The 20,036-nt window shown below is 43.1% G+C and overlaps 1 protein-coding gene across 17 annotated transcripts in view; it reads left to right on the forward strand.

Moving 5' to 3' along the window:
- The window catches only part of FBRSL1 (fibrosin like 1), a 734,888-nt gene that overhangs the window by 343,174 nt on the left and 371,678 nt on the right, over positions 1–20,036 (forward strand). For all 17 annotated transcript variants that reach the window (XM_044989412.1, XM_044989398.1, XM_044989396.1 and 14 more), the window contains exon 3: positions 12,251–12,352. In XM_044989412.1, coding sequence (XP_044845347.1) covers positions 12,251–12,352 — 102 coding nt within the window. The remainder of the gene's footprint in view (positions 1–12,250; positions 12,353–20,036) is intronic.

The raw sequence follows: 20,036 nt of genomic DNA on the forward strand, positions 1-20,036 counted from the left end.
TATCCAAACCAGATTAGTGTGCAAGTCTGGGCTACGAATCTTATCTAGTAACCTGCTAAGGACTTTGAACTCTCTCCTAAAGTATTTAATGACTATTATTCGTTTCCTGACAAATAGCGAAATTAGGGTGTAGTTAAAGCATCCGACTTCTGACTGAGAGTCTCAGCAATTATCAGAAACTGCCTTTTTAGCACTAATCATTATAAGTTTCTAGTCTATCCAGTTGCAATATTGCTATCTGTCCGCCTCGTAGCCCGTTTCTCTTGTCACCATGTTCTGGTGATTGTGTGGCTACAGGTTCTTTTAATCTTGCTAAACACAGCCAAATGTGCTCCAATAAGTTTCTTTTATTGCTGTCAAGGTTTAAAAGATTTCTTCACTTAGTGAGTACAAAAAGTCTTTTCTTTCCTTCCACCGTTGCTTATACGTTTGTCTTCACAACAGGACATAACAAATTATCATTGGCAGTGATCACTTGTTTGTTACATATCTGTGTTTGCGATGTACTCTGTGAATCACAAAATTACGTGTTTTTTGTCTCAGTGGTTCTCAACCAGGGGCCTGGGCCACGAGCAGGTTTCAGGGGGTCCGCCAAGCAGGGCCAGTGTTAGACTCGCTGGGGCCCAGGGCAGAAAGATGAAGCCCCACCACATGGAGCTGACGTCTGGGGCCCTGAGCCCTTCCACCTGGGACTGATGTCGAAGCCTGAGTAACTTAGCTTCCTGGAGGTCCCTGGCAATTGCCCTGCTTGCTACCCCCTGATTCCGGTCCTGGCTTTTATATGCAGAAAACTAGTTGTTATGGCACAGCTGAGCCCTGGAGTTTTTTATACCATGTTGGGAGGGCCTCAGAAAAAACAGGTGTCCTCAGCCTTTTTCTATGTGACTCTCCATACAGAGTAGAGAAATCTTTAGATACTTTCTGCGTACCCCTTTGTGGAGATAGATTTTAGCTACATTGGTTAGGAATGACTGAAAGCTCAGCTATTTACCCTCCATGAGGCTCACTCTCACGCTAGCTAGCTGTAACCAAAGCAGATCTACATTGACACACTTCATCACTGATGTATGTCAAATCCAGATTTTCCCAGCTGTCTGATATCATCTGCCAAGCATAGATGGGGGCATACAGAGTGCAGTTTGCTATTAGCTGGGTGGCAGCTGTAAAGTCAGGCAGTTGTGACCATTTAATTATCAACTCTCTTCCAAACTAAGTATCAGCTCCTGGATTTACAGTAAGCCTCCCAATAAAGATGGCATAGCCCATTGGACAAAAGTGTTCTAGGCTCTATTCCACTATAAAGGCTCTCCTCCAGCTAGGAGCTTGTGAAAATCGTTTTTCCTGCTTCAATGAATTGGTACCATGTAGAAAGGTTGACATCTACTGACAGTTATGGCCTTTCGTTCTGCAAGCCATCAATCAAAGAAGCCACTCAGCATATGTCTACATTGCAGTTAGCTACCCAGGACTGGCCCATGCCAGCTCATTTGGGCTCAGGCTCTGGAAGTCTCCCACCTTGCAGAGTCCTAGAGCCTGGGCTCTAGCCCAAGCCCAGATGTCTATATCGCAATTAAACAGCCCCTTACCCCAACCCCTGTGAACCCGAGTCAACTGGCATGGGCCAGTCCCAGGTGTCTAATTGCAGTGTCAATGCAGGTTTTCAATTGCGGTGTAGGCATGCCATCAGAGGTCCCAAGGGCATTGGAACACAATTCACCTCCAAGTACAATGCCTGAAGGGAAATCAAGCTGAGAGTTCCTCTTTTTTTGCTCATACGTCTAGAAGGGAGTTCTAGCCCATGAGTTGCAAAGTCTGTGTAGGGCCCATGGAATGTTTGGGGCTGCAAGCCACTGCTTCCATTGCTCATACTTAAGGCTAGCCCAGCATAGTAGCACAGTGTTAGCAGATTGCAGTGTGAAGGTCTTCACAGAAGGTTAGGAATAGGCCTAGAACTGGTTGAGGATGAGCTCATAGCAGGATGGTGGTCTGACTTTAGGGATTGGTCCATGAACCTATTACCTCCAGAACAGAGAACCTACCAGCTCCACTGGCAAAGACTTCAGAGTCAGTAGTCTGCACAAAATGAATAGCTGCTGATTGTTTCATCTTTTTTTTTTTTAAACAAAGAAACCAAGGAAACTGAATGTACAAAAACTAGTACTATTGTTAAGGTCGCAACATCTTGTTCTTTTATAAACAAATGTGGCTAAGTTAACATTGTATACAAACTTTTATTTCCTGACTTTTGTGTGCTTGGTTTTGTGAACTTAACATTGCATCAATACTACTTTTTATGGTTTTTTTAATTATTATTAGTAGTAGTAGTAGTAGCAGTACCATCATTTTTTATTCTTTGCACTTCTGTAGCACCTTGGATCAGACAATCTCAGGTTACTTTACAAACATTAATTAATCCTCACATTCCCCTCTGTGGTAGGTAAATATTATTCTCCATTTTACAGATTGGTAAATTAAAGTACAAGATGTAAATTTATTTTTCAGGGGTCACACTGGTGAGCCAGGATTAGAATCTAATATTCTGGATCTCAATCCTGTGTTCTAAATCTTAGACAATGCTTTTCCCTTGAATGAATGTAGACATAGGTAAAAATGTCCTTGTAAATCACAGTTTACTGCCATTGACATAATTTTCTCATCACAGTAAGTAAAGATTGACGTGTCATTCTAAACATTAGTTATTCCTAAAGAAGGCTATCACAGGATCCGCAGCAGTATCATCCAATTAGAAAAACTAGGCTAATCTAACCTGATACTATTGTCGTTTTTTTAAAATGAGTCTTACTTCAATCATAAAATCCTTGTACCATAACGTTGCTTTCTAGGCCATATGTCCTTATTTAGAGAAAAAATGATTGCACCCTTAATTCAAAGGGAATGTTTCCCTCTGAGCCAGAACTCAATAAAATGTATCAAAAAATTGTGGAAAAGGGCAAGCAAAGAAAATCAAATTGCAGCGTGTGAAACGATTTAAGGAGGGACCTGGGGAATACATAATCTCCAAACTGCCAAGTTAGAGCAAGTATAAAATATACAAACAAGCCTGATATTTTTCCCAGTTGATCTCATTATGAGGTATGCTTGGGATAGATAAATTCAGTTAGAATGCATTAAGGCTGGATTTTCAAGGAAACAAGTCAGAAGTAATGTGTTTAGCTGATTCCACCTTGTTTTGATACATGGGCTTTTTCAAGTTTGAAGAAGTGCATTTTTGAAGCCAAATGGTTTGTTTTGTTTCAAGCACTAAAACAAGAGGCAACTCAGTGACCATTTTTTTCCCTTCTGGAAAATACTTTAATAATTTCATCATGCTCTTTAATAATCGGTAGTAGACCTCTGAACAGTATATATCACTGCCACTTATTGTTGCCTGCTTAAAAGACACTGAACTTGCTTCAAGTTCAATCCCTTAACACAGTTTTATCCACAAAGTACTTTTTTCCTAATCTCCAATATATTTTAATTAAATTGTCCATTTATATTTATTAAGGCAGTTTGTTGTCTCCTAATGCAGAAGGTTGCTATTACTGATATAGTTTACCAAGCATTAGCTTAGCTGTGCATTGATATTAAAATGGAAGAGAATGCAAGCCAAGAACTTCTCCCAAAAGTATAGTTAAGGGCTTGTCTACCCAGGAAAGTTGATGTGAACTATTCCGCACACATCCCTGAGTGGACATTTATTCTGCACTAAAAGGACCTGTTTGTGGTTTAGGTTAATCCACTTTCAAAGTGGATTAATCTAAGCCACATGAAGGCACTCTTAGTGCATAGTAAGAGTGTCCACACAGGGAGCTAGTGCGGAATAACTATTCCACTCTGGCTATTCCAGGCTTTTTGTCCATGTTGACAAGCCCTTCGATATCTTTGTCCTTTGGGGGGAGAGAGTGTGTGTGTGTGTGTGTGTGTGATGGAAAGGGGACAGGCCTTGAAATAAGGACTTTACAATCTCAGTAAGTTATTGGAAGGAATAGCCATTCTTACCAGCTCTGGTAGCCTCAGGTTAGACATAATCTCTGGCAGTAGGAAACATAACTGCAAAGAATGCTTAGTCTCTGGACTGCCCACTAGAAACACTGGAAATAGATCTCTTGGCAGGCTAGTTTCTAAGGCTGTCTATTATTAACGCCTCATCCATTCAGCAGCAGTATAGCATAGATATGTGAACTGTAGAGACAGGTCTGCCCCCAGAACTGCAGATCCAGAAGCTTGGCTCCAGACTTTTCATGTTGGGTGTATCTCAAGAGAAAAGTGTCTGCTTTTCTTTGAGCTGCCTCTGCCGACTTAAGTTTTGCCACTAAATTGGTAGGAAAATGGAGTTCATCTGAATTTTGTTGGCTATAGTTGATTTGTCCTTTTACACAACACAACTCAAAGTTGATTTGCCAGAGCTTTTAAGAAATCAGACTATTCCCACAGGTTACTTTTGTGTTTCCCAGAGGACACAACATGGTGGAACACGATGTGGAGTTCCATCTGTCATTCTTGTTTGGATTTGGAAGAGCGTTTTCAATATTATTTTTTTTTTGTATTATCATGGCACCAAGGAGCCCCGGACATGGACCACCAGGATCCTACTGTGCTGTACGAACAGAACAAAAAGAGAGCCCCTTTCTCTGTCTCCCAGTGTATTTCAGTGCTCATAGTCAGTAAACAGTATGGGCAGCTGCCATCTCTACCAGCTTCTTGCCCAATAACAGAGGCAAGAGGATTAATGGATTAATAGATCCATCTGAGCCACCATAGAAAATGAATATTAATTATGCTTTTCCCCCAAGGGCGTTGCTTTCTCTACTGCTTCCATGATGCAGCCCCCAAATCAAGCCTCAGTAAAATTAGAAACTGTGTCTGCAGAGGCCTTTCTAAAAAAAACAAAACAAAAAAAAGACTTCTCACAAAACCAAAAATGACAAGGAGTTAAAAACCAGACGGCTGTGGCTTTAAGAGAGATAAAAACTGTTAGGGAATGGAAAAAAAAAATCCCACAGCCTGTTGTAGCAGCTGTAGCTTCAGATCGTGTGGAAAATGAAGGCAGATGATTCAATTTGGCCTGTGCCCCGAGTACATTTCCAAATGCTTCTGTGTGCGCGCAAGATAATGAACAAATATATCGAGATGGCACAAGATCAGTCTGAGTTTGCCGCTGTGCAAGCCATGGAGCTCCCAGTAGGAGCGAACTAGCTTTGCTAGGTTAATGGGGGTGAGGGTCGGAAAGCCCAGCACCTTTCAGAACAACTTAAGAAAAGAATTTGTCTCCTTTTGCCCCAGGCTCCCTGTGGCACTCAAACGGAGCTTCTGATAAATCAAAGTGTATTTATTAATAATGAGCAGGGGCAACATGCCTGTGATTTGAAAATAGGGGTACCAAATTAAAATGTGCTTTTCTATGACATCGGAAAAGTGTAAGTAAATGGAGAGTGGACCGATCTATTATGATTAAAAAGCAGAGTCTGGGAGCTAGAACAGTGATCATGGAAAAAAGCCCTTTTATAGAGGGAAGACCCCATTCTGTCCATGCACATTTTTTCCCTGTAGGAAAAAGAAGCAAGAGGGGGAAAAAAAAAAAGGCAGGAGCAGTAGAGAAAAATAGAACTGGAATATAATGAGAGCTGAAGTTATTGCTGGAATGAGTTATGGTATTTAATCATGCTACATGTTGTCCAATGGCATGAGATTCATAATTCTTGGCTCTGAATGTGGTTCGGGATTGTACATGAGCACCTGGAGCATGCCGACTGATTGTGGCCTTTCATATCTATCCATATATTCCCCCTGCCCTTTCTCCTGCCAAACCAGCCCCTAAGCAGAAATGGCTGTTCGGTTATTACTCATATTCTGAAAGCTGGGCCTTTGGTTGATGGTGAGAATTGCACTGAACTATAGAGATGTCCGGGACCACTAACTGCCAGCTTTGCACCATAATGTGCATGTTCTTTGATGGGTTGTGTGTCAAGGAGAAGGCAGCATTTGTCCATTTTCTGAGCAACACTGGGTTCTAAGCAGTGGTAGGGACAAATTCTGCCTTCAGACAAACCTTCGGTAGGATTCATGCCCTAATTGAGCAAAGCATTAAATGTGTAGTTAAGAGTTTTGCTAAATATGGATGGACTTAAACATGTTGCTGATTTGGGACCTAGATGAGAGTGGAATTTGGCCCTCAGAGGAGGTAAATTATCAATATGCTTGGAAGGATTAGATTTTTGTTGATAAATGTTGGTAAACGTTAGTTTTGCCGTACTCACAAAAACTGATGGAAAAATATTCTGTCAATAATGATTGAAATTTACAGGTTGGCAAAGTTAGAAAATGCCGCTTCAGAACGTAATGGAGTTTGATTTTACAATTTTTATTTGTATATTTTGACATGTGGTATTGACAGTTCGTGGTGTTAAAAAGCTTTTTAACTTGTTGAATCTCAACAACTACTGTAATGAAATAACTATCTGACCTGCCCCATAATTTCTGCAACTGTGAAATTTAAATAGATAAAAATATAAAAAATGCTTAGGACCCATAATTTTGCATAAATGTGAACATTTGCAATCAGTAAAAATCTAAAAAAAAAAAAAAAATTCTGAAAAATAAACATAGTTGTTATCCATCAAAGTATAAAAAAATCAACTTTTGCCAAGTCTAATTATCAACCCTTTTGAGTGCCCCCTTGTTTGCATTGCTGCTCTGTTTTGGTTTAACTTTGCCAAAGTTGTCAGCCTGAATTTTTAAAACAAAAGGGAATGTCCTAAGAGCACTCTTTCAAGATTGACTTGATGTTTGTTTTTAATTTTTTTAGTTTTTGTTTTTCCTGCTCCCCTGATGCTTAGAATGGTGTTTGGGGCAGGCCCAAGATCAACTGTCAAATAGACTCAGACCTGGCCCTGGTACACTGCTGCCTGCTGCTTCTTTAGTTTCTGTTTCAGCTTTGTTGCTGCTTTTACTGGAAACACCATCTTGCAGGGCCTAGAGAAGGCGTGCGCCATCAGCAAAACGGAAAAAAGGGCTATTGAAAGTGCTGTCAAATTCACCAAGTCAACAAACTGAAAAAAATAGTTTTTTCTCTTTATTCTCTTGTTTCTAGTAATTCTAAGGCCTTCCTGTAACAGTAGTAAGCACAGGTTTCAGAGTGGTAGCCATGTTAGTCTGTATCAGCAAAAAGAACGAGGAGTCCTTGTGACACCTTAGAGATTAACATATTTATTTGGGCATAAGCTTTTATGGGCTAAAGCCCACTTCATCGGATGCATGCAGTGGAAAATACAGTAGGAAGATATATATAGAGAGAGAGAGAACATGAAGAAATAGGTGTTGTCATACCAACTCTAATGAGACTAATCAATTAAGGTGGGCTATTATCAGCAGGAGAAAAAAAAAACTTTTGTAGTGAAAATCAGGATGGCCCATTTCCAACAGTTGACAAGAAGGTGTGAGTAACAGTAGGGGGAAGATTAGCATAGGGAAATAGTTCTTTCTTTGTGTAATGACCCATCCACTCCCAGTCTTTATTCAAGCCTAATTTAATGGTGTCCAGTTTGCAAATTAATTCCAGTTCTGCAGTTTCTCGTTGGAGTCTGTTTTTGAAGTTTTGTTGTTGAAGAATTACGACTTTTAGGTCTGTAATTGAGTGACCAGGGAGGCTGAAGTGTTCTCCGACTGGTTTTTTAATGTTATAATTCTTGACATCTGATTTGTGTCCATTTATTCTTTTGCGTAGAGACTGTTCAGTTTGACCAATGTAAATGGCCTAGGGGCATTGCTGGCACATGATGGCATATATCACAGTGGTAGATGTGCAGGTGAATGAGCCCCTGATGGCATGGCTGATGTGATTAGGTCCTATGATGGTGTCCCTTGAATAGATATATGGACAGAGTTGGCAACAGGCTTTTTTTGCAAGGATAGGTTCCTGGGTTTTGCAAGGATAGGTTCCTGTTTTTGTTGTGTGGTGTGTGGTTGCTGGTGAATATTTGTTTCAGGTTGGGGAGCTGTCTGTAAGCAAGGACAGGTCTGACTCCCAAGATCTGTGAGAGTGAGGGATCATCCTTCAGGATAGGTTGTAGATCCTTGATGATGTGCTGGAGAGGTTTTAGTTGGGGGCTGAAGGTGATAGCTACTGTTACTCACACCTTCTTGTTAACTGTTTGAAATGGGCCATCCCGATTATCACTACAAACGTTTATTTCCTCCTGCTGATACTAGCCCACCTTAATTGATTAGTCTCGTTAGAGTTGGTATGGCAACACCCATTTCTTCATGTTTTCTGTGTGTGTGTGTGTGTGTGTATATATATATATATATATATATAAAAATATATCTTCCGACTGTATTTTCCACTGCATGCATCTGATGAATTGGGCTTTAATCCACGAAAGCTTATGCCCAGATAAATTTGTTAGCCTTTAAGGTGCCACAAGTACTCCTCTTTCTTTTAGTAGTAAGCACAGTATTTTCAGGTGGAAATGAAATTTTCAAGTTTTCCATGCATAAATTATCCTGAACTTCTAGACTCTGGTTTTGTTCACATTTTAAAAATACAAACAGTAGTTGATGTTACAGTCATGTCGGTGTGAAACATTGGCACTATTGGATGCTCCACTAGGGCAGGGGGTCTCAACCTTTTTCTTTCTGAGGCCCCCCCCAACATGCTATAAAAACTCTACAGCCCTCCTGTGCCACAACAACTAGTTTTCTGCATATAAAAGCCAGGACCGGCATTAGGGGGTATCAAGCAGGGCAACTGCCTGGGGCCCCATGCTACAGGGGCCCCCAGGAAACTAAGTTACTCAGTCTTCAACTTCAGTCCCAGGTGGAAGGGCTCAGGGCCCCGGGCTTCAACCCCATGTGGTGGGACTTCATCTTTGTGCCCTGGGTCCCAGCGAGTCTAACACTGGCCCTGCTTGGCGGCCTCCCTGAAACCTGCTTGTGGCCCTCCAGGGGGCCCTGGATCCCTGGTTGAGAACCACTGCAATAGGGCATAGCAGCTTACTGTTGCTGCCAGTCAACAAAGGCTGCGTCTACGCTGGCACTTTCAGTGCTAATACTTTTTTCGCTCGGGGTGTAAAAACACCCCCCCCCCCGAGCGACAAAAGTTTTAGCGCCAAAAAGTGCTAGTGTAGACAGCGCTAAGCTCTACCAGCCCTCGTTTGGGGTGGTTTTGTTTTATTGTTAGAGCTCTCTCCTGGCGATAGAGCGACTACACAGTGCAGACGTAGCCTAAATTACTTCTTGTGGCCAAGTCTGTGCTACAGTGTGGAAAATCCAGGTTCAAATCCTGCCGAAGACCCATTGTGAAGCAACAAAACAGGGTGAAAGTGTGCATCCTCTGGCTTGGTTACATTTGGGGCTTTTGTGCAAAGATTTCATGGTCTCCTAGGGCTAGGACCATTCAAAGGGATGGAAAAGGGATGTCAGTTTGCAAAGTAAGACTCAACTCAAGGATACAGCCAGAGGGAATTTTTATAGCTGAAACAGCAACATCGAGAGAAACTGATTAAAAATCAAGCAGTCGAGCCAGGAGCAACTTCAAGAAACAAGCTTTTGACCAGTTCACTAATCTCCTGATCTGCAGAAAGTGCCCATGAAACCGATACATCCATTTAGTAGAACTCCTTATCCTCCTAGTTCAGTCCTGCATGTGGCTCATTAGGGTAATTACTGATGAATTAAAGCAGCTTGGCTCAGCACTCAGGCTGCGGGTGTGTGGGCTCCCCTGCTGGCAGGCAGCAGGTGTAAATGAACAAGATCTGTCAAAAAGGCTGATGACCCTCTTAATTCACAGCAGCAAACGGGGGACAGAGGTAGTACAGCAAGCTTAATAATTGATATTTACTTGGAAAGGTTAATGGCAGCGGTGAGGCTTCTAATTTGTTTGCCCGTGCAAGACCTTGTCAGGTCAAATTGTCTCAATTTGTTCCTATGCGTAGGTGTAGTTTCTTTCCTCCAAAGTTTATTAAAGGGAAACAGGTCAGGTGAGGGAACAGGGAGACATACTACTGCTCAAGAAAGATTGGGTTCTCTTTGGTAACAGATTGGATGAGACCTTTAACTTCTGAGGTTTTCGTCTTATGTGTTTCTGGTAAATATTTGAGTTTGAGATTAAGGAATTAGTAACATTGGAAATGGTGGACTTTCTCTCTGTCCCCCGGCTTTGGACATGTCCAGATGAGCTGTAATCTCAACCCTGCACGGGACCCTCTCTGAAGCTAAGTAGTATTATATTCTCCAGACTAGCTCAGTAGCTGGCCTCAGTATGGGAATAGTGCCCTGCACATTCATTGGCAAAAAACCGAGGCATTTTAACTGCTGCAGTACCAAGCGTTGAATGGGGGCTTTGTACAGTATGTACTAGAGCATTTCACTGTTGAGTGTGTGCACTGAAGCACCTGAGTGTTGCACTGAAGGGCGCTGACTCCATAGCATGGAGTGCCAGTGCCCTTGAAAGGTGCTAACATACGCTGGAATCACCGGCGAATATCTCTGGCCACTGAACTGCAGATTATGCAATGAAATTGCACCCAGGGAAACAAGGGAATTTTATTGCCATTAAAAGTACCAATTTGTACAAACCAACATTTTAAATAGTGTAATTTAAATAGAAGCAGACTGATATGAATAGAACCTATTAATAAATTAAACACTTCCTTCCACCCAGTATTTCACAAGGAAATTAACAGAATAATTTGTTAGTAGATGATCCCAGGAATGACATTTCAGCTCTGTTTTTCCTCCCCTCCCCTTTTACAGTCTTTGCAGAATGAAGCGCTGGTATTGTTGTGATTTGAGACATTATCCCTTTCACTTAGTGTTCTGGGTTCAAATGTAACCAAGATCACAAGTGAAAGGGTGATGAGAATGGAAGGACAGCCCAGTGCTTAGGGAACTAGCCTAGGATTTAGGAGAACTATCTTCAATTTCCTGCTCTGCCAGACATCCCCAAGAGGCATTTAGGCTCCTAGTGTGATTTTCAAAAGCATCTAGGCACCTAACAAAAATGATTAGGGGGCTGGAGCACATGACTTATGAGGAGAGGCTGAGGGAACTGGGATTGTTTAGTCTGCAGAAGAGAAGAATGAGGGGGGATTTGATAGCTGCTTTCAACTACCTGAAAGGGGGTTCCAAAGAGGATGGATCTAGATTGTTCTCAGTGGTAGAAGATAACAGAACAAGGAGTAATGGTCTCAAGTTGCAGAGGGGGAGGTTTAGGTTGGATATTAGGAAAAACTTTTTCACTAGTAGGGTGGTGAAGAACTGGAATGGGTTACCTAGGGAGGTAGTGGAATCTCCTTCCTTAGAGGTTTTTAAGGTCAGGCTTGACAAAGCCCTGGCTGAGATGATTTAGTTGGGTTTGGTCCTGCTTTGAGCAGGGGGTTGGACTAGATGACCTCCTGAGGTCCCTTCCAACCCTGAGATTCTATGATTCTAACACGCATTGAAATCCAAGAGGTTTAGGGGTTTAGATGATTTTGAAAATCCTGTTAGGTGTCTAAATACCTCTAAAAATCTCTGTGACTCAGTTGCTGGTCTGTAAAATGAGGATAAAAGCATTTCCCTACCTCAGAGGGCTAAATACACACATTGTCAGGAAAAATACATTGAAGCTTGTGAGGTAATGGTAGATTTTTGAGGAATGAGTTGATCTGTCTCAGTACAGAACTATGACTTATTTTATTACATAATGTTACTGCATACTGATTGGAGACTCCACAGTAATATATCACACAGTAAATTTTATTCCACATAAATAAGCAGTTTCACTCTATTAGGGAGATGAGGGGAGCTTTGTTTCTTTTCTTTGAGACCCCCTGATGTACTTCTAAACAAGTAATGGTAGCTCAGTACGGGGATGGGAGCCTTAGACATGTGTATATTAATAATAATTCCACACAGTTAGGAGTATGTTCAATACCAAAGTGGTTCAGGTCTGAATTGAGGTGCATTAGTAGTAGATTGTGAGGGAAATTTGCCTATTGTCTACCTGATCATAGCTACTCGGCTCAGCCTGTCCCACTTCCAGGAGTGCTAAATTCACCTGTTCCTTGAATGCTAACAGAAAGGGATGCAGAAACAAGTGAGTAAGGCACTCTTTGGAAAAGTCTAATGAACTCAAGAGCATCTTCTCCACACTGCAGTGAAATTTATAGGTGTGAACGCATTTGAGAAACTGTGTTTGGTGACCTCAGGAACAGTTGATGCAGCAGTGCCTGAAACTCCTCTATTTGTTTTTCGTTGCTCCCTCTAGATGAAGGTCCCTGCAAGCAGAAGTGGCAGAAATAGCGAAGAAGACAGCATCAGGGAGGCCACAAGCTCTCAGCGGAGCAGCTCGAGGGACCGTCTCAGTGATGTAAGTACCAGAATCAAGCGCCGCTTCATTGCAGCAATTCCCGCTGCTGACATGGCTTTTCATAAATCTCGCTGAACAAATGTTGGCATCCAGAGGTCACTGTGTAATAACTTTTTTTTTATGTCATGATTGAGTGTTATGGCATAAGTGGTTGAGCTGCCTTGCAAACACTATAATCATGGTGCAAATAATATGATAAGTGAAAGATCAGAGATGGGAAAACAAAATGGAACTGTTATTCCTGAGGGGAAAGATGGCTTGAGATTTTTTTAAAGAAAAAAGTTGTGTAAAAAGCGTTTTACAGATGCTTTTGTTTTTAGCTTCTGCATAGAATTATGGTGGATGCAAAGTTGGCTCACCTATTGTTACGCTTCCTGCCTCTGAAAGATGAGGAGCGTTTTTTGAGTGGTGGTGGTGAGCTGCCTTTCTCTCAGGAAACTCAACTCTACTTTGAGTGAAATGTTATGATAAAACAAAAGTAAATGGTGCCTTCATGTGTAAACACACAAATGGGCTTTTTAGTCACCAAGAAATCAATGGCAGTGCTGGGATAATTTTATGTGAAGGCTTTTTGTGTTAGCAATTAGCATTTCGCCTTCATTAAAACATGATTTTTTACTAATTAGGACCTTTCCCGTTAGGAGAGATTTAAATGAAGAACAATAATCAAGCGCTGGCACAAGCATGTCTGAAATATTAAATTTAACATTTCAATGGCAAGCCACAGAAATCCCAGAGCGAGCGGTTTTCATGTTGAGTTCTATTAATGTAAAATATGCTTCATAACTAAAACCTGTCACAGAAAACGGCTCACACCAGCCAAATTCAATTGGACAGTTAATTTAGCTTTAAAATTGAAAACACTACCTCTGCTTCAGGATGCAAAAGGAAGGAGGGGAAAAAAAGGCTTTGATAAGTGTAATGTATTTGCCATTAAGGCTTTCAGAGCGCATTCTACAGGAGAAGGGGGGAAAAAAAAGAGAGGGGGAAAATGGCTCCCACAAATGTGTTTAAAAGCTGAAAGTATTTATTAAAAATGTCAGCAGAAAAGTGCTTCTGGCAGATTAAAGCGGGATTCGGCTTGACAGTTCTGACAGGGAAATGTGACGGGGGAAAATTCTCTCTACATGTTTTGAGTGTGAATGGGGTGCTGTAAACAGCCTACATGGTGGGAGGAAGGGGTGGGGGGAAAGCTGTCCCTGTGATTTGCTTCTAGCTCAGATAAAGAATCTGAGCACACTGGAGAAGAAAAAGGGCGGGGGGGGGGGGGAATCCCTTAAGGGCAAATCATCTTGTGTGTGTGTTTGACTGTGTGTGTTTTGGACAGTAATAGTCTTTTGCATGATTCTCTTCCTCCAGTCACTCTTGACAAGTATGTGATCTGAGGCAGCTGGTAACACTGCTGCTGCTCAGTACAGCTGGGGGGAAAAAAAACAATAAAAGATTCAGACCTACCAATTGGTTTGAGTAGTTTAGGTCAAAGTATTTAGATGGCAACTGGTTAGCCAGTGTCACAGGTTCTTGGAGGAGCCTGTAACATTGTAGGTGGGGAGAGAGCTATTTTCTCTCCCCACCCACCATCAGGCCAGCAAGTTATATGGGCTCGTGGTGGCCGGGCTCCAGCAATATTCAGGGCACGGAGGCCCGGCTCCTCCACCAATGTTTGGGGCTGGCTCTCTCCCCTGGCCCCGCCTGCCGCCCCTGCACGCCTCCCCTGAGCGTCCCTGCCTGTGCCCTGGGCAGCTGTGCCTTGCAGCTCCATGCTGTGCTCACTCTGCCGGCTCCCAGCATCAACTGCCGCTGCAGGGTCCTAGCGCCCCCTCCTCCACTAGTGCCAGGGGCAGGCTGACCCTGCCCTTCCGCCTCGGACAGACAGACCCTTCCCTTTTTCGGCGGGACCCTCCACCGCCTGCAGTCACCGCTCCTGCCCCACGCTGGGCAAGAGGCAGCCCTATCCCCCGGCTACAGTGAGGGGCAGCAGCAGGGGAGGAGGTGCACAGGTGACTAGGCCCTAGTAGCACGTGCAGTGACAGTGGTGCGAGGTGAGTGCTGTGGGGGGTGGGAGGGCTGGGGGGGCGAGTCCTCTCTGGCCCCAGCCAGGGGCAGCCTGCCTGCACCCCAAACACCTCAGCCCCAGCCCAGAGCTTGCACATTTTTACATTATGTAAAAAAAAAATCAGCTTACAAGGCAGCTGGGGATGGGGGGCAGGATTTGGACCCGTTCTGGGCACCACCAAAAATGATACAAACCTGCCGCCCCTGCCCACAATGTTACGGCATGAGCGCCTAAAAAATGTGACCTTCATTGAATTTTATTGGGTGTCTAACTCCGTAGGCTCCTCACAGGGAGTTATTAATCCAAGGAAATTCAGTGCGAGTTGGGTGCTCAATTCTTCCAGGCTCCTTGGAGACTTCCAGCCACGGTGCCTATGGGCAGGAGCATACAGTAGAACCTCGCTTACGTTGCTGTAATGACCCAGCGACCCATTCCAAATGATGGAATTTTTCCAGTTAGTGACTAATTACATTGTTTGAAGAACGAGGTTTATGAATCACAAAATGCACTTTGTTCGTTAGTTGATAATTGCAGTTGAGTTTGATTTACTTTTCACAACTATTCATCACAAGGTAGTAAATGTCAGCCTTCAAAGGCCACACTGTTGCAATCTGCTGGTACACTTTTGCAGAGAAGTGGGGAAGAAGACCCAAGATTTTTTGTGTGCATACTACGAGGAGTGTGGATTAACATAGGATTCTACTGTCCATCTGATAAGGCCCCCATATGGCTCTATGGATGCATCTCCTGGCGTATCCTTCAAATGGATTGTGTGCAATTGAACTGACTTGACCCCTTATGTGTGGCACTCAGAGGATTAAGCCCCCATCGTGCACTAAAGATGTAAAGGGAAGGGGTTTTATTTTCTTCCCCCTTAGGGGCTGCTGGAGGGATTACAAATTGAGGCTCTGAAACGCAATTGTCCTAGAGCGGTTACTTTTTCTTGCTGACATAACATGCTGCCTCAGGCATCTCGCCCATTGCTTGCTCAGTCTGACTAGCTGTCCTGCTGTTCCTCAGTGTGTTTGGGCTCAAAACAGTCTTGCGATGCCTGCTTTGTAATGCCTTCATCCCCCACCTCCATCCCTATTAACTTGTGGCAACAACCAGAGTAAATGAAGCAGGTGCTAGCAGATTTGGCTGCTATACCATGGCACAGCAGGTGTGCAGAGGGATGTATGCTTTAAAGTTACTGCTCCGGGAGCACTGTAGGGCCATCACACACATTCTTTTGTGGCATTCTTTAGCTGCTCCTCTCTCACTTCAGTGCAGTTCTGCATTTAGGAGGTGCTACTAGGAGCAACTTAGTTTCTCTGTGTGAATTGTTTCTTGAGATGACTTATTTAATGGGGTGCCAGTAAGATGTGTTTTATTTACATTAATGCATGTCTTTAGTCTCTGATGGACCATGAAGGCAAGAGGTGGCCTGGTCTGTCATGAAATAAATACACCCTAAAGGAAACTGAAGTGAAGTGATTGACTGTGTGTGTGTGTGTCTCTCTCACTCACACACACACACACACACACACACTCTTTCTCTCACTCGCACTCACTCTGCTTTGGCACAGTGAAATTTCCTTGTGGAAAGAGCACTAAAGCTTTATAGTAGAACAATAATACTCTGTGTTGTACAGTGCATCTTTCCAGATGTTGCTTGGAGTGCCGTTTATTATAGATCATTGAGGGGAAAATGTATATTTTGATCTAGTGAAATTATCTGACTGCAAAGGTTTGATTTGTTGGGACTGGTTTCTCATCGATATGATAAGCCTATTATGGGAAAACAAAGTTTTAACCAATGTTTGCATGACAAATAATTCTTTTTTAAAGGGGCGGGGAAGGATGAGAATTTACACTTGTTTGTACTTGCCAATGATCAACGGTAAATTCCCTTTTAATTTATTACAAAGCAAAGGTCTCTGCAACACATGTTCTTGGTGTCCTATCAGGTTCCTTTAGAACACAAAGTCAACAGCTGCTTTCCAAAACAGGATTTTTTTCTGCTATCTTTCATAGTAAGGTAATTGAAAGTTACCAAAGAACTAAGAGACAGATAAGCCCCATTGCCGCTTGTTGTGTTGACCCAAGTAAAACTGGGAGGTTTGGGTTTTGCTCCCCCTCCCTTCAGTAATTGTCCTAATCTTTTCTGATGTCCCAAACAGTGTAAAAAATCCACACAGACCTTTGTATAATGGCTTTAAAAAAGGTTTTATCTTTTTCTTGACCCATCAGCTTAAGAACTGCCTGCATTTTAATGGCTTTTCTCCCTCACTAAATTGAATGGATCGTCCCTCATTATCATTTAAATAGAACCCTCGCTCCCTGTGAACGTGGAAAATTTGAATGTGCTAGTAGAGCTGTGATAATTTGAAATATTCGCAAGGTGGGGAGAGGAGGAGGCAGCAGAGGACAGAATTGCTGAATGTAATTGTCATGGATTCTCAATTTTGTTGCCACAAGATGGGAAAATAGACTAATAATTGTCTTCCAACCCTAGTAGAATAGTTGCCCTAGTTAGCTGAAGCTAACACTCTAATTGTCATGGGGGCACCTAGATGAATGAGGATGTATGCAGGGCACAGCAAGGGCTAAATTGAGTGATATACTAAGGCAAAGAGCAAATTGGCAATTATTGGCCCAGCTGAAAAGGTTGGCAGGTGTGCTGCTTTCTCATGAGCCCTTAGGGGGAAATTGGAAATATAAAATATCGACCATAAATACTAGCTGATTAGGAAATATGTTGCAAGAGGTGCTGGCCACTTTAGAGACAAAACTCTCTTTTTCAGGAGATTGACTTTAGGCCGTGCACAAAAATACAAGCCCCTGTAGTAAGTCATTTCAGGCTTTTTCTCTCTTTTCTCCCAACTACCTGCTTTGAAAACGTTTTTACAGTGTAACAAGCAAACAGAAATCCCTGTGTCAGAAAAGCAGAAATGCAGGGTTCCTCCCGCCCCCTTCCTTGAATGTTTTTGGATCAGTTTTTGGATCCGTGTTTAACATATTGCATAGTCTAGATGTGAAATCCTTTCTCCAGTAGAGGTGTACAATAAAGGCCTACTGATTTCCCAGCTGCTCGTCTTTGTGTTCTATCAGGCTTATTGGTTTTCTCCCCTTCACGTTCCTACTTTGTACTACACTGCCCACTGCTGGGGCAAATGGATGAAAGCAGCTGCAGGTGTAATAGCAAGTGCAATACTGTATGCCAAGCCGGTGATCTATTGGGTATGCCTAGGGCTTAAGTCCCTTCCCAGGACAATGATCAAACATCACAAGCAAAAAAGAGTCCTGTGGTCTCCATCCTTATTTGTCCACTTCACAAAACCATCACATACTTTGGCACGTTAGTTCACAGTCTTAGCTCGGGATAGAGGAAGGGGTTTGGAAGAGAAATAATGTTGTGTGCTTACAGATGAGAAATAAGATGCACTGATAGTGCTCCTTGGGGCTCAGGAGTGGAATAGCAAAGGTGGTGTAGCCTGGGAAGATGGTGCATTGAAGGAGCTCCATCGGAAGCGTAGATTTCCAATATTTAAACTGTACGCTCTTTGGGGCAGATGTTCTCCCTTATTTCACATTTATACAGCCGCTGACACAATGGGGTCCTAATCCTGAATGGGGCTGCTGGATGCTGTTGTAATACACATAAATAGTGCTAGTTGTAATTTAATAGTAGGAGGAATTGCAAGTCAAGTTGGAGGTGCATTCACGTGCTGTTGTGGGGCTGAGGAATGGCTAGCAGAGGAGAGTGAACGTCAGGAGTTGGATACATTAACAAAGCTTATATGGGAGGACAGGAATAACAGAAGGGATCGTCAGTTGAGATGGAAGTATGTTGGCAGAGTTGTGTATGGAAAGTTGCATAGAATCATAGAATCTCAGGGTTGGAAGGGACCCCAGGAGGTCATCCAGTCCAACCCCCTGCTCAAAGCAGGACCAAACCCAACTAAATCATCCCAGCCAGGGCTTTGTCAAGCCTGACCTTAAAAACCTCTAAGGAAGGAGATTCCACTACCTCCCTAGGTTACCCATTCCAGTTCTTCACCACCCTACTAGTGAAAAAGTTTTTCCTAATATCCAACCTAAACCTCCCCCTCTGCAACTTGAGACCATTACTCCTTGTTCTATCATCCTCTACCACTGAGAACAGTCTAGATCCATCCTCTTTGGAACCCCCTTTCAGGTAGTTGAAAGCAGCTATCAAATTCCCCCTCATTCTTCTCTTCTGCAGACTAAACAATCCCAGTTCCCTCAGCCTCTCCTCATAAGTCATGTGCTCCAGCCCCCTAATCATTTTTGTTGCCCTCCGCTGGACTCTCTCCAATTTATCCACATCCTTCTTGTAGTGTGGGGCCCAAAACTGGACACAGTACTCCAAATGAGGCCTCACCAGTGCTGAGTAGAGGGGAATATTCACATCCCTGGATCTGCTGGAAATGCCCCTACTTATACAACCCAAAATGCCATTAGCCTTCTTAGCATCTGAAATTTTTTTTAGCATCCTCATGTTTTTTTAATTGGCTACTGATCTGACCCCAGAGGGAGAGGAACAGTGCTGAAATGGATGTATGCACACATGCATACCTGCCATGGCCTGCCTGTGGATAATGGTCACGAGAGAACCAATTTAGAAACCCCACACAATGACTGTACACTGAGAGAGACTCACTAACAGAGCTATGGACAGGAGTATAGTAAAGGAGGAGCAAGAGTTAACAGGGGTGCAAGCAAGGTCATGAAAAGGAAAGAGGATTTAGTTGAGTTGGGCTAAAAATAGCAGTGTAGACATTCCCACTCGGGCTGGAGCCCAGGCTCTGAGACCCTCCCAGCTCATCCAATTTCAGAGCCCAGGCTCTAGCCCAAGGGGGAACATCTACACTGCTACTTTTAGCCCCACAGCCTGAACCCCACGAGCCCAAATCAATGGACCTGGGCTCTAAGACTTGGTGCCGTGGGTTTTTCTTTGCAATGTAGACATACCCTATAGCTCCAGTTGAACTCAGTGAAAACTGTTTGGTGCTGAGGCCCCAGACTTCTCAGCTGAAGTTTCCCTGTGTGTGAAATGGGGAAACTCATTTTACTGACTGGCTTCGCAGGGTGATATGAGGATGAATTATAATGATTTGTACAGAGCTCTTTGAGAAATGCTGGATAAGAGTGGAGTGGTGTTGTTTGGGAGGTGGGTACTCTGTACTGGTAGCCCCAAAAGTTATCAAACCATGACTCAGGCCCCCATAAATCATGATTTTTAACCCAAAATAGTAAATTTGGGGTTATTTAATTTTGCTTTTTGGTTGTTGACCCTTGAGGATGCACTTGAGTCACATTTTCAAGCTTTTCTCTGCAAGTATGAGAACTAGAAACGTGCTTCTTTCAAAACAAATGTAAGTTTCGATTCTTCTGTGATGAGTTGTTTCTAGGCACTGGGGCTCTAAACAAAACCTCAAACATTGCAAAACTTGTGCTAAAATTGTGAGAGTTGGTGACACTTGTTACCCAAGCTGAACCTGTAGTGAGATTTGCAGCAGCCTGTGTGGAATATGGAGGGAGGAGCCCAGGTTGCAGGAGGGCAGAGTTTTGTAGGAAGCACCAAAAATCCAGTCTGTTTGCCCGTGGCTTGAATGCTGGTTG

The sequence above is a fragment of the Mauremys mutica genome, chromosome 16, assembly GCF_020497125.1.
Source record: "Mauremys mutica isolate MM-2020 ecotype Southern chromosome 16, ASM2049712v1, whole genome shotgun sequence".
In the NCBI taxonomy this organism is placed as follows: domain Eukaryota; kingdom Metazoa; phylum Chordata; order Testudines; family Geoemydidae; genus Mauremys; species Mauremys mutica.